The sequence below is a fragment of the Neolamprologus multifasciatus genome, chromosome 18, assembly GCF_963576455.1.
Source record: "Neolamprologus multifasciatus chromosome 18, fNeoMul1.2, whole genome shotgun sequence".
Taxonomy (NCBI): Eukaryota; Metazoa; Chordata; class Actinopteri; order Cichliformes; family Cichlidae; genus Neolamprologus; species Neolamprologus multifasciatus.
The window spans coordinates 5,661,869-5,676,825 of NC_140456.1; the positions used below are offsets into that span (position 1 = coordinate 5,661,869).

At 42.7% G+C, this 14,957-nt stretch overlaps 1 protein-coding gene across 10 annotated transcripts in view; it reads left to right on the top strand.

Moving 5' to 3' along the window:
* The window catches only part of LOC146497181 (disco-interacting protein 2 homolog C), a 261,549-nt gene that overhangs the window by 194,146 nt on the left and 52,446 nt on the right, over positions 1–14,957 (top strand). For all 10 annotated transcript variants that reach the window (XM_085140592.1, XM_085140585.1, XM_085140588.1 and 7 more), the window contains 2 exons: positions 1,755–1,865; positions 4,251–4,374. In XM_085140592.1, the coding sequence (XP_084996718.1) occupies positions 1,755–1,865; positions 4,251–4,374 (235 nt within the window). The remainder of the gene's footprint in view (positions 1–1,754; positions 1,866–4,250; positions 4,375–14,957) is intronic.

The following is a 14,957-nucleotide window of genomic DNA, read 5'->3' on the forward strand; positions in this document are numbered from 1 at the left end:
AACATTAAACATGTTAACAACACAAAAGCCATATTAAACACAGACTACTTTAGGCCTGGAAGTAGGATTCGTCACGTCATCACTTAACGACCGGATTACCACTACAGAACACAACGCTGCAACATGTAACTAGTTAATGGCATAGTGTGTTGCATTAGAGCTGTTCTTTTTGTGTCATCGCTGTTATGCAAGTCTTGTTGAGATCGGGTTTCCTCACTGCAGAAAGAATGCTTAATGAGGATCAGATGTAAGTTGGAATAACTTAGTATTTACTTGGTACCAAAGAAAGCTGATGCCACAGCATGTCTTTACAGTTTGTATTATCTCAGTTCTGACATCGTTCACCCACCGAGATCATTTTTCTATTTTCAGACAGATATTCCTCTTTATTCATTCAGTACCTTCTAGTCTTCTAGCCCAGCTTTCTGATTTTTCATGTAATGAATAGCTCTGCATGTTTTGCATCAAGAATTTCCATGAATGCATGGCAGTTCAGTTCAATTCAGTTTTATTTATATAGCACCGAATCACAATAACGAAACTCTTTAAATTGTAAGGTTAACAACAAACGAGAGAAACGCATTTGACGGAAGTGGGAAAGAAAAACTCTGAGCCAGGCTCAGGGAGGGGCGGCATCTGCTGTGGGAGAGGGAGACGGGACAAAAGTCACACTGAGATATGCGATGTAAACGAAGCAAGTGGGCAGCTCACGTACGTGCAGTGTTTCCTGACATGCACTCTGCAGCCTTTACAAGCAGAAAACGTGAATCTCTCTGCTGTCGTTTACAAATGAAACCTGACCCGCTTCAATGAGGCGTGCACATGTCAACAATAGGCCTGTTAAAGCATCATTACACCACTCTCATTCATTCAGTTGCACTTAGCTTATACCGCCAACTCTCTGCCACACACACACACACACACACACATTAGCACACACACATCCACTCTTGTGGTGTACTGTACTGTATATGGAAGCTATTAAGAACTTAAGCAATGGTCCACCATTATCATCACAGCATGCAACTGGAGCTGAACTGAACCAGAATGCTAGAGCGCGAGATAACAGCCTAGCTGTGATGTAGAAAGCGGGTTGATGGGTTCATGCTCTGTGGACACGATAGTGGAGAGAAGTTTGTATCTTTGCACTAGTACTGTAAATACTGTACGTCATCAAAACTGTGTGAAACTTATGAAACAGTCAGAAAGTTGCGAGGGAGTGCAAGACACAAGGTGATGGCATTAAAGGAGTTAAACCTCAACGTGCTAACAGAAGGTTTGAAGACAGACGACTGGAATGAGAGGAAGGACTGTGAACAGGAGAATGTGAAGTAAAAGATATTTGAAAGTAGAGGAGGTATTAAACAGAACAAAGAAAGTAGAAGGAGAGGAATAGAGGAGGTGAAAGAGGGAGGGATGTTGACCAGACGCCCCCAGAATGATTCAGCTTTGTTCTTCTCTGGTTCCTATCAGCCATCAGCATCACAGACACAAAACATGCTTCGTTGCTGCCTTGTCTGCTCTGTCTCGCGCTCTCTCTTGAGTAAAACAAAAACCTCTAAAATCCTTTCAGATGTGATATTTCAGGCTATGATTGGTTTAAATGTAACTCCTGGTTTGAATAACCAAATATTTTTTGTTTATTGCCTTAACCATCAAGGCAACATCATAACTTTCCGTCCATCCTGAAATTTCCAAAGATTTCTTCCCGTTTTAATCTGTAACACATGTATTATGTCTCATTCTGCCTGTAGGTGGCGCTAGTTTTCCCTAACAATGACCCTGCCTCCTTCATGACAGCCTTCTATGGCTGCCTGCTGGCTGAGGTGGTTCCTGTGCCAATAGAAGTACCGCTGACCAGGAAGGTAAGAGGAAAACTGCACTCGATGTCTAATTAAAATTTAAGGAATAGTGAAAAATATGTGGAAGTTAAATATTACTATATGGTGAAAAGTATTTTGTAATATTAAAAAAAGGCAAAACACCAGCCAATAAACTGCAGTTTAATACAAGCAGAAGAAACCTTAATACTACTTTACATAAAACTGGATATAAACTGTTTATTAAAAAGAAATGGAAGCAGTAGCCTTAATAAAACAGTAACTTTTATTATTTTTTGCACCCATGCTTGTTTTATTTAATAGTGCAGTCCTCAATTCTTCTTAGTGTGGATGATTCTGAAGACTGTAAAGCTGTTTTAGGGTCAGATCATTGATGTAGTCGTTTTTTTTGGCAGTATTTTCTGTTCAGACGGTGATTGTTGAAAAGGTGCGATGTGATTTCCAGTGTTTGTGTGGCCAATAGCAGTGTTAACGGGCCACCGTGACTACAGGCTTCCTCGATGATTAATGGCGTCACGTTCGGGTATCTAGTTCAGAATTCAGGGAGCGTTCGTGGACCTTTGAGTGTCACGTCTCCTCAACAGCATCTAACAAAAAGGAGGCTGTAAACGAATCTTGGGGTTGAAGGTTGGATAGCCACCCTCTCCACATGTTTTGCTCAAGTTCAAGTCGATCCTGACAGGAGGTTTTGGATTTCTTCATTGCTTCATAGCTGGTGTGAGAGTCCAGGTTACTGCATGCATTGATTTCAAACAGCAAAAGTGATTGACTTGTTCTAATAAAATCTTCTTAGCTTTAGCAGTTCATCAAGTAGGAAATGTGACGCACACCATTTGTTTTTTGCTGTACTTTCACTGCATCGGTGGTACTGGTGCACTGTCTTCAGGCACAGGATATTTGCATGTAAAGGCCACAACAAAGCTCAATGTCTTGGCTGCTGCTCAACAAGAAAAGGATCCATGCCCGAGCTGAACTGCAGGTAACTGGATTACCAGTCTGCAGTGCTCAGTTATCAGTTACCTCGAATCTCTTAGATTACCAAATACCCAAGACAACAAGAATAATTCACACAGCAGACATGTTCTGCTTTATATCATGAGGAGGGGATTGGTCATTAAATGCAAATAAAGTTTGACAATGAGGAGTTTCTGTTGTTGGAAAAACAATTTGATAACATTTCTATTTAAATGTCGTCTTATTTTCTGAAGTGAAGCTGCATGAGCAGGTTGAACAGAGGACGTGCAGCAGAGTCATGCAGTGCAGAGCTAATTCACACCAGTCAGTGGAGCTAATGCAACACTGGGGGGGATAAAACATGAGTCATTGGAAGGCACTTTGTGATTCAACACAGAGGACGCTGAGCTTTGAGCTGAGGTGTAATGAGAGCCAAATGTCTCTGAAGAAGCGACTGCGCTGCTGCTGCACATTTGTTTGAGTCATCGTTTGGACTGAGCGTAGCTCCGCATTGTGATATCCTCTGGGAGGAACCAGGAGGGCTGGTGTGAGTCTCGTAGTCAGTGTGGATTTCTGATGATCAGCCTAGTGATCACTTCACTACACCTTCCTGTCAGGCTGATTGTTTACAGAGAAGCAGGTAAATTATGACGTGAGCGATTCAAAGCATCGAATCTGCACCGAGCAACGAGGAAACAGCAGCAGGAACCGACAGAAACGCCATGTTTCCATCGTGTTTTCCCACATGGTTTTCCATCTTCTCACGTTGACTGTTGCCGTTTTATTTCATTAACAATGTTTCTATTGCACCCAGCGAGAGCTGTTTATCTCACTGTGGCAACACCTACACTTACTAATTAGCATTTGAAAGTTTGCTATTCAGTGCTTAACCAGGAAGAGAGGACTCCCGAGATCTGAGATCTCCTTTGTGCTTTGACCAACTTAGGCAGCAGCTTAATCAGCATCGGTTGCATCATGATAGATGCACCTTATACACAGAGCAGGATGCACAGAAATGTTTACTCTTTATCCTGTGCAATTAGGATAAAGAGTAAGAAACATTAAACAATAAATACTTTGAGGCTAAATCTCAGATAAAGGTATGAATATTGTGTCTAACAGAGAAGGCAAAGAGCAGACGTAACATTTGCAGACTGATGTAACTGCCTCAGTCGTTAAAATCAGCTTGATTTCAGCTGATTTCAAGCAGAGGAAGCAGTGAAGATAAAAGAAATCATTCTTGGGAGTTTCAGGAATAATTTCTTATATGTAGAAATGAGTTTGTAATATCACAGTTGAACCAGTGAACCTGACAATTTCACATAATCAGCACTGTAGATTTCCCCTTTCATGACTCGTATAGAACAGAGAAGCTGATGATGACCACAAAGCACTTACACATTGATTCCAATCCTGCTGATGAATCACAGATCAATGGTCTTTGTCTCTCTGCAGGACGCCGGCAGTCAGCAGATTGGGTTTCTGTTGGGGAGCTGTGGAGTGACTGTAGCTCTGACCAGTGACGCCTGCCATAAAGGGTTACCCAAGAGTCCCACTGGAGAGATCCCACAGTTCAAAGGTCAGAGGCGCATGAAATTTATTCGTAAAAACATCCATACGTGCATCTTTAATCCTCATACAAACACCAGCATTGAATAAATCTAGACTGCAGTGGGGATCGTAGTTTAGAAATAAATCGGCGTCCATCCATCCATCTTCCTCCGCTTTATCCGAGGCCGGGTCGCGGGGGCAGCAGCCTAAGCAAAGCAAAGCAAGAATTAGCGTCCGTCTTTTGAAATATGTAGAAAAACTGCAACTTTTAACCGAAACCATTAAAAATCTTTAACCTGCTTTTTAGGACAAGTTCTGCTCAAATTTGAGTTTTTCAAACGTGTCATTATTTTAAAGAATCCATTTAGAAAGCAACTGTATTCAAATAATTTTATTTTTTTTTTATTTTTTATTTTTTTATTTTTTTTTTTTTTTTTTGTGTAGTAATTGGTTTATTAATGAGAGAATGGGTTTGTTTAAAAAAGAGAGAGAGAGGAAGAAGAAGAAAACAAAGCCACCCCTTTGATCCTCTTAAATCCCCTTTGGAAAAAGAGATAGTGCCTTTCAATCCTCTTAAACTTCATCTTGTCGTTGATATTTCCTCCTTTCTGACTTAATTAGGCTCTGATATTTTATTTTACTTACTTTTTAGTAAGTTATGTCTTGTTGAGCACATACAGCGACTTAAATCTTAATATCATACTGCTGGCTCCTTTTCACTGCATGCATTTCCCCCTCCCATAAAACATGCTTAAAATTTAGACGCTAAAATATACTAAGCACAACTCTTTGTTTATGCATCGGTTCCCATGTGTTTTATCAAAGAGAATGCTTAACATAGAGAGCTGACAGGTACTGGAAGCCTTGGGAGTCTCTGTAGTGTTTTGTGGATTTTAGATATGAATAACAACATATCTTCATCCTGGCTATACAGTCAGAAATTTAGATTATACTGCCTATCAGCTCCGTACATATTGTGCTCATTGATGTTCGATTTGGCGAAAGCAAACTTGGAACAAAACATGATGAGATGACCATTTGTCCAGACCATATTTATTCTAGCTTATGAGAATATCAGGACGCTCTATGCAAAATCGTTGATTTATCCACAAACATACACAGGGACAAAGTCTTGCCCACTCATCATTTTGTTATCAGATCCGCAGCCTTCCACCTGCAGGCTTGAGCGGGGGAATAATTGTGCGCATAGGCAGACAGACCAGTGTTTATGTTCTCCTACATATTTTGTTAATTACAGTTCTATTACCCCACACATATATACCCGGTTTAGTGCCATGATTATCTCCCAAGGTCATCGCTAACGAGGGCTGATGCGCTGTGCCTGGCCTGAGCTGATTGACTCACGATGTTAAACTGGCTCAGATTGATCCTACTCAGCAATTCAGGAGGCAATGCAGCACCTTTCACAGGTTTATGAGAGAAATATATTGGGTCTCACGCTGCAGAATTGTATTGCTTTGATGCTGAAGATTTCAACGGAGATGTAAAATACCTATTTCTGCCCCAGCAAATGTTTTTTGTTGTTGTTGTTTTTAACTTCCTGTCTACTATCAGTGACATTTGTGTTTGGACAGAGAATTCAGCTTTACTTCCACAAAATCATCTTACCGTTTAGTAATATTTGGAAAAAAAGAAAAAGGAAAATATAAGCATGGCCTTGTTGCTTGACTCCTAACATTTACCTGAATTATCTGCACTCTGCTGGAAACAGGCTATTTCTCTGTGGACAAGTGTTTTCTGATTATTTTGGTGATTCAATTTTCGATAGCGAAGGCATTTAGCAGCTGAATATTTGACACCTGATTTTCAACGTGCAGCTAGTCCGTCCACGTTCTATCTTGCTCCAAGTTAATTAAGAATTATACAGGATATTAGCATTAAATCATTATGAAGTAGGCCTACTGTAGTAATAATTTAAATGGGGTCATTTATTTTTTTTTTTTTTTATTTTTTTTTTTTATTTTTTTTTTTTTTTTCCGCCTGTCCCATTTGGTTCTTTAGCCGTCAGAATTGTTGTCTGAAGACCAACAAGGATACCCAATGGATTTATTTTGCCAAATGGATCATCATGGCATTGCCGTATTGGTCCATTTGATCGACCTTTGTTTTTATTATTTATTTTATTTTCAGTTGTTACAGACGGGACAGACATGAGTGAGGGATAGGAAAGGGAGAAAGAAAGAGGAAGGAAAAGAAAAACAGAAGGGGAGAGGGACAGTGAGAAAGGGGGGAAGAAAAAATATCTCCGGGATCACCTGTTGAGAGAAAAAGAATAGAAAACAAGCAAAAAAACAAAACAAAACAATGCAACATACTATACACAACACCATCGCATTAATCTAGCTAAGTGAAAACAGCAGTAAATACTAAATATTGAATGTTGTTGTGCAGCACGCAGGACAGACAGCGCACAATGTGCTTTGAAGTAGCAGCCAAGAAAGGTGTGATTTAAGTCTACGAATAGTGAACACCCATGTGCACACCTGTGTGGATCGGCGCGCTTGTATTCAAATGGTTTCCCCATGTAATGGTCTGCTAGAGGATGTAGAGAGCCATAGCCCCGTCCCCCAGGGCATGAAGCAGGCATGGAGGAGATCCAGGCCCCAGACATCCAGAGGCCCCAGAGTGCAAGAGCCCAAGGAGGACCACCGGAGGGGCATCAGTGCCACCTTCATGGGAAGGGCTGAGGATCCCCAGATGAGGGGTCACCCAGTAGCCACCGGGCAGAAGCTAGAGGGGGCTGCACCGGCGTGCCCGCCGGCTCTGCCGGCAGCCAGCTGTGCCAGAGTGAACCGAGCCGCAGGCACAGAGGCCGGAGGCCCGAGGGCCCCCCGCGCCCCGGAAGAGGCCTGACCGAGCAGCAGGCGCCAGGCCCCGCCAAGTAGTCACCGGGAGTGAGCTGGTACATACCTGAGCGCCCAGCCCCGGACACCAAGAACCACCAACGCACCGACCCCTGAGGGCATCAGTCACCGGCAGGGAGTGTGGTGAGGGGAGATAGGCCTCCACACTTTGGAGGGCCTTGGAGTTCCCAGAGAGGTGAAGTCTAAGACCCGACCTGACATATAGACACAGACAAACAGGCACACACAGACACAGACATGCATTCCCACCCTCATGCACACATATACAAACACTCAGCACTCACCCAACGCAGGAATAAACGTAAATGGACATGTACACACAATCACACTCCCCAAACATACTCTATATCCCGGGTCCAGGTATCCTCACCCCCAGAGATGGAAACGGCACCCAGACCCAAGAGATGTTACCCTTCCCTCCGGGGTGGAGGCAAGCAGACCGCCCCAGGCTCCGCAGCAGCAGGGAGGCCAATCGGACAGCCAGCATCTCTTCCCAGCCCCCCCGCCCCGATGGCTAGCAGAGAACAGGGGTGTGTTAAGACCCCATACCTCCCTCCTCCCGCTCAAGTGTAGTGTTGCTGCGTGTTGCTCTAAAGTGTATTTAAAACAAGGGAGAGCATGGTGCTGCTGCCAGAGAGCAGCAGGTGATAGCACGGCCCCTCCCGAGAATCCTCAATGTCTACATGGATTTAAAATTGAGAGGTGGGCACCGGCGCCAGAGGCAGGTTTGAATACACAGACCGTCTACTGGACGCCGTTAACGTGCCCACCCTCAAGGCCCTATATATATATATATATATGTGTGTGTTATGAGAGTGTAAGTAATGTGGATGTCTAAGTTGTGAGATAAAATTGAGGCACAGGTGGCCAGAAGAGGACAGAGGGGGGGGGAATGTCTCCCCTGCACCCTGGTGACACACCCGCACCCCAAAGCCCTACCTGTGTGGGTGGGTGTGGTGGAGCGTGAAGAGGGAGGCAGACGGGGATGGGGAGGAAAAGAAGGGAGGGGAGGGTGTCCCTCCCTAGGGCCAGCTCCCCCGCTGACCCCAATATGCACCCCCGTCCCCTGGTATCCACCAAGGCAAGGGAGCCCAGGCCCATCCAGACCGGGGCCTACGGCAGCAACACCGCCAAGCCCCACAGGACCCGGGGCAGCCCACTCTACCCCACCGCAGAGGAAACTGTACCCACCCCAACATTCAATCATCTCCCAGACTACACAAGACACAGACACCCAGGTTAAGTTTATTCTCCACCTCTCCTATGTCTCCTCCCCCACCTGCAGAGTGGACTCCTGCAAAGATGGAACAACCTCCCTGCCAGTTCAAGAGCCCCCCGGTTAGGCCGATGCACAAGAGGCCCCCTGCGCCAGGGCTGAGCCCCCGTGCACCCACCCGCCCACAACCTCGGCGACACATCGACGAGGACCGAAGCCCCCAAGGCCCAGCCAGAGCCCCAGCACGGAGGCGAAGCACCCCCGAACCCCAAACCCCCACGCCCGCCCCGGATCCACTCAGGGGCAGCCAGGCCACCAGGCCAGTAACCTACGTCCGCCAGCACAGACCATCCTCCAGCCCCGCTGCACGCGGCCACGAGGAGAACAACCTCTGAGAGCGACCAGAGCCACTAACCAGGTTATGAACACAACCCCCGGGTTAAGCCCTCCAGGGATAACGTCTCTAGGGGTCCTCCAGGTGCCCTAAGCCCATCCCAACCTCCACATCAACTACAATAGCCAAGGCGGGACCAAACCACGACCCCCCACCCCCGCTAGGTGATGGAGCCGATCAAAGGAGCCCAGAGGGATTGATCTAATGTGGTGGCAGAGGCTATATCGAGACTAATGTGATCTATTAGATAGTTTCTGTATTGGCTAGAATTAAGATTATTTTTATTTTTCCAGTTCATGAGGACCGTTTTCTTGGCGATGCATAGGGCAATAAAAACCATGTGGACTGTATTAATTTCTGTAGTGACATCATCCAAATTTCCCAACAAGCATACTAAAGGGGAGGTTGGAATTTTACATTTCAGACACTTTGATAAGTCCTCACATATCTCGTGCCAAAACTTCTGCACTGGTGGACAGAACCAAAGAGCGTGGATGTAACTGTCTGGTGTATTGCCTTGACAGTGTGAGCAGTTGTTGGCGGATGTAAAGCCCATCTTAAACATTCGATGACCTGTATAGTGCACTCTATGCAGTATTTTGTATTGTATTAATTGCAGATTGGGATTTTTAATAAATTTAAAGGTTTTTAAGCAAATCTGAGACCAGACGTTTTGGTCTAAGCTGACTGATAAATCTGCTTCCCACTTTGCAATAGGAAGGGATATTGATTCATCTATTTTAGAAAGTGTTCTGTATATTTTAGATAATAGTTTGGGGGATTTAAGAGTAAGAAATTGAACCACACTTGGTGGTGTTTGTAATTCAACTTGACTGAGGTTAAATTTCTTTTTTACTATGGATTTAATTTGTTGATATTCTAAAAATCTTTTCTTGTTGATCCCATATTGTATAACTAGTCTGTCAAATGGAATAAATTCTGTTCCCTCTAATATATGTTCTAAGTATTTAATTCCTTTACAACTCCATTCTGGGAAATTAATCATATTTTTGTTTTGTAATATGTCAGGGTTATTCCAGATAGGTGTACGTTTGCATGGGATTAATGAAGACTCCGTTATTTTTAGAAACTCCCACCATGCTGACAGAGAAAAGCTGATGTTGATGCTTTTAAAGCATTCATGTCTTTTGATGTTTGAGCTAATAAATGGTAGGTCTGAAATCTCTAGATCATTGCATAGTGCCTGTTCAACATCTAGCCAGGGCTCATCTAAGAGGGTACATTTTAACCATTCTGAGATGAACTGGAGCCTGTTGGCTAAGAAGTATTGGTGAAAATTAGGCAGATCTAGTCCTCCTCTATCCTTGGTTCTTTGTAGCGTTTTAAGCTGATGCGCGGGGGTTTATCTTTCCAAAGGAATTTAGAAATATGTGAATCCAGAGATCTGAACCAATCTTGTGATGGTTTGTTAGGGATCATTAAAAATAAGTAATTTATTTTTGGCAAGATCATCATTTTTATAGTGGCGACCCTTCCCATGAGTGATATGGGTAGAGATTTCCATCTAGTCAGATCGCCTTCTACTTTCTTTAGAAGTGGGATGTGGTTTAATTTAATTAAGTCTGAAAGCTTAGGAGAAACAATAATACCTAAATATTTAATATTTCCAGATTGTAGTGGGGCAGAAGATGAATTGTGGAAGGAGCAGTTAATGGGAAGAACTGTAGATTTTGGCCAGTTAATTGAATAGTCTGAAACTCTTGAAAACCAGTTTATTAGAGTAATTACCTCAGAGAGGTTGATTTGTGAGTTTTGCAGAAAAAGCAACACATCATCTGCATAGAGACTGATTTTATGTTCTACGTTATTACATTTTATGCCCTTAATTGTTGTAGCCTGTCTAAGTGCTGCTGCTAGAGGTTCGATAAAAATTGCAAAAAGTGAAGGGGAGAGTGGGCATCCCTGTCTGGTGCCCCTCAGGAGACAAAAGCTGGAGGATGTCTGGTCATTTGTTCTGATACGAGCTGTTGGGGAATTGTATAATATTCTTATCCAATTTATGAAAGAGTTTCCAAAACCAAATTTGTGTAAAGTTGCAAATAAAAATTTCCAGTTAACTCTGTCAAATGCTTTTTCTGCATCTAGAGATAATATTATGGTTTCAATGTTTTTATTGTATGAGTAGTCTATTAAATTAAGAAATCTACGAGTATTTGTTGAGGAGTGCCGACCTTTTATGAAACCAGTTTGGTCAGGATGAATTAAGAGGGGGGTTATTTTCTCTAATCTCTTTGAGAGAGCTTTGCAGATTATTTTAAGGTCTACATTTATAAGGGATATTGGACGATAACTTGAGGGAAATAAAGGGTCTTTTCCTGGTTTTAGCAGGAGACTAATGTTAGCAGAATTCATATTTGGTGGTAGTCTGCCATTTTTCTTGATTTCCTGCAACATTCCATGGAATACTGGTGCCAAAATTGTCCAGAATTCTTTGTAGAATTCTGCAGGAAAGCCGTCTGGACCTGGAGCTTTATTAATGGGCATACTTATCAGGGCTTCCTGGAGTTCACCTGGCGTCAGTGGCGAATCCAGTGCCATTGCTTGACTGTCTAGTAATTTTGGAAGAGTTACGTTGTCAAGAAACAAATCAATTTCATTTTTAGACGGGTTTATTTGTGGTGAATATAAAGTTTCATAGAAATCCCTAAAAATCTTGTTTATTCTTCCAGGGTCATATATTGTGTTCCCTGATAAATCTTTAGTGGCACATATAGTTGTTTTTTCTTTATTTATTTTTAACTGGTTTGCTAGAAATCGACCTGGTTTGTTACTGTGTTCAAAATTCTGCAAGCGAAGTCTTTGTACAAGGAATTGTGTTTTTCTATTAATAATTTCATTTAATTCTAGTTTTGTTTTGCATATTTTGTTCATTATTTCTTGATCTTGGTGGAACGCGTAGGCTTCTTCTAAGGATTTGATGGTTTTTTCTAATTCCTGAATATTTTTGTTTTCTTCTTTCTTTTTGTGTGATGAGAAAGAAATTATTTTACCTCTCATCACAGCTTTTCCTGCTTCCCATAGAACAGAAGCAGATGTTCCGGGAGTGTCATTAAAGTCTAAATATGAAGTCCATTCCTTTTTAAAATATTTAATAAAGTCTTCATCTTTAAGTAGTGATGTGTTAAATCTCCAGTTTTTACTTGGCGTAGTATTATTCTTGTGTATTAGTGTTAAAGATACAGGAGCATGATCGCTGACAGCTATAGGGTGAATCTCAGTGTCTGAAATGTCACTCAGCAGTGAGCTGCTGACCAAAAAATAATCCAGACGAGAGTAGGAGTGATGAACATGTGAGAAGAAAGTATATTCCTTACTGTTGGGGTGAAGGGAGCGCCATGCATCGCAAAGGCCATAGTCGCTCATATACTGTTTGATTATATTTGTGGATTGCCAATTGCGCTGAGTTCCTGTTGTGTTGAGCCTATCCATTTCTTCATTTAGTCCAAGGTTGAGGTCGCCTCCAAGAATGAGTGTGCAATCAAGGTGTTCAGAGAGTGCACTAAAAAATCCGTGGAAGAATGAGGGTTCATCAACATTTGGACCATATATACTTACAATACATAGTTTTTTGTTCAATATTGATAGTTTAATAATTAGAAATCTACCCTCTGGATCCATAACTGTATCAAGTACTGTAAAATTAACATTTTTATGTATTAAAATTGCTACTCCTCTTTGTCTAGAATTATAACAAGCTGCAAACACATTAGGAAACTCAGGTGTTTTAAGTTCGTTTAAACCTGTAACAGGTCTGTGAGTTTCTTGTAATAAAACAACATCTGCCTGTAGTTTTTTAAGCTGGTTAAATATCTTTAACCTCTTTCCTCTGGTGCCAGCCCCATTTACATTCCATGTGACAAACCTCAGCATGCCCATAATTGTGTGTGTATGTCTAATGATGTAAGCTGGGTGTTCCGTTTAGACGGGTGGAGAAAATGTGGAAACATCACTTGTTTGTAAATAGAAAGAGAAAAAAGTGTGGTGATAGGCTCCATAAGTCTGACTATGTGTGTGACTATTCACTAATATGAACAAGCGTGGCTTGCGTATGTGTCCTGTAAGTCTGTGCTTGCTGTGAGGCTGTTGTAAATGTGCTGCCGTTGAGCGTGTGTGTTTGCGTGATCGTGGTGCGAATATATGGAGAAATAGAGGGTGTTGTTTGTAGGTGAGTGGGGAAGTAGGTGATCACAGCAGTGAAAGACAAGAGAAAGAAAGAAACCACATAAAGTGTGAGCGACAACAAAAAAAAGAAAAGAAACGGAAACATTCCAATTAAAGTAATGACGGAGGGTGACGGTGTTATATCTGCTATGACATCATACTGATATTACTAGGTTCAACCCATGTTAAAGGAGAAAGTGTGAATGAATAAGAAAAGAGTGTAGCGGGTTCTTATCTGGAGTGCAGTCAATATAACCACGGTGTGGTGCCGGGGTCGCGGTAGAGCTGTCCGTCCACGTAGAGCCGGTCCACGGCGATGACAGCGCGGGAGCCTTTCTGCATGAAGCTACGTCGGACTGGGAACAGGACCTTGCGTCGTTCCAGGATCTCTTTGGGGAACTGGTCGTTCACGCTGAAGTCCGTTCCTTTCAGTTCCCTGCCGCGACTCTTCACCTGTTCCTTCTGTTTAAATTGACCAAATTTGGCCACAATAGGACGTGGTCTCCCGGTCCGCGACCTCACGCCCCCCAAGCGATGCACTCTGTCGAAGGCGATGTTCTTTACGGTGTCCTCCGGCAGCTTCAGGTGGATTTTAATGAAGCTTTTCACCGTTGCCTCCGCGTCCTCTCCGGTAGATTCTGGAATACCAGAAAAAACAAGATTGTCTCTCATGCTACGGGCTTGTAGATCGATAACGGACTCTTTTATTTTTTTATTTTCAGTGTTTAGCTGGGTCACGTTATCGGCGAGAGATTTGACCGACTCCCGTAGCGTGGCATTTTCAGCGGCAAGCGTTTCCACCTGCTGCTGGCTGAATTCCAGGGATTCTCTCAGAGATTTAAATTCCCGGTGTAGAATCTCCACCAGGGACAGCCTCGCATCGAAACTGGACAATCGCTTGTCGATTGACTCCAGGATATCTGCGATGTCTTTGCCGGCAGGCGATGTTGTGCCGGGGGAGTCTGCCGGACGACATCTCTTCGATGACGGCGTCTCGGTTTTGGCCGGGGAAGATGCACTCTGGGCCTTCTTCATTACTAAATCTTGGAAGCAGCGTTCGATGTATTCTTGGAGAGCGTCTAAACTCTCCCCGTTGTCCTCCAGGGTGTTAGAGATGATAAGACAGATGTTGTTAGTTATACGACAGTTGGTTAGTTTATTTGGCAGTACTGAAGCTTAAGGAAACTTTGTTAAACTCTACGCTACCATTCGCTTTGTTTTTTCCGCCAAATCTCCGGCGTCTGACGTCACCTACAACATGGGTCGCTTACCTTACCCGTCGCTTACCTTACCCGTCACTTCCGTGTTTGCCTAAATATTCAAATAATTTTAAAAAGACATGAAAGTTGTTAAGGCAGTGGTGTCAAACAGAAGGCCCGGGAACCAAAGTTGGCCCTCCAACGAATTCAATCCGACTTCTCTGTATTTTTACAGCTTTTCTTACTAATAAAATCCCCCCCCCCCCCCCCCCCCCCCCCCCCCCGGTCTTGTTTTTTTCTTTTCTTTTATGAGCCTGTTTGTTGTTTTTTGCTTTTGTTTGTTTTTTTCTGTTTGTTTTTTGGTTTAGTTGGGCAGCAGGCTGCCAATTATATGTTGTTTTAAGGGTTAGGGTGGGAACAAGATTGAAATTTTGGAATATTCTGAAGCATTTTGTGTTATTGTATACATTGTATTGGGACCTTTGTCTAATAAAAAAGACCTTTGAAAGAAAGAAAGAAAATCCTCCCTCATGGCCATGGATTAAAGAAATTAAATAATAGATAAACAATTAATTGTTAATTAATGTGTAATTTCACACATTTATCTCTTAAAGCTTAAACCCAAAGAGTCGTCCTGACAGATTTTTTTCTTTACTACATCACTATTTCTTTATCATCGGGAAAACAACTGAGACATAGTATTAAGATGACACTTTGCTTTATATATATGAAGAT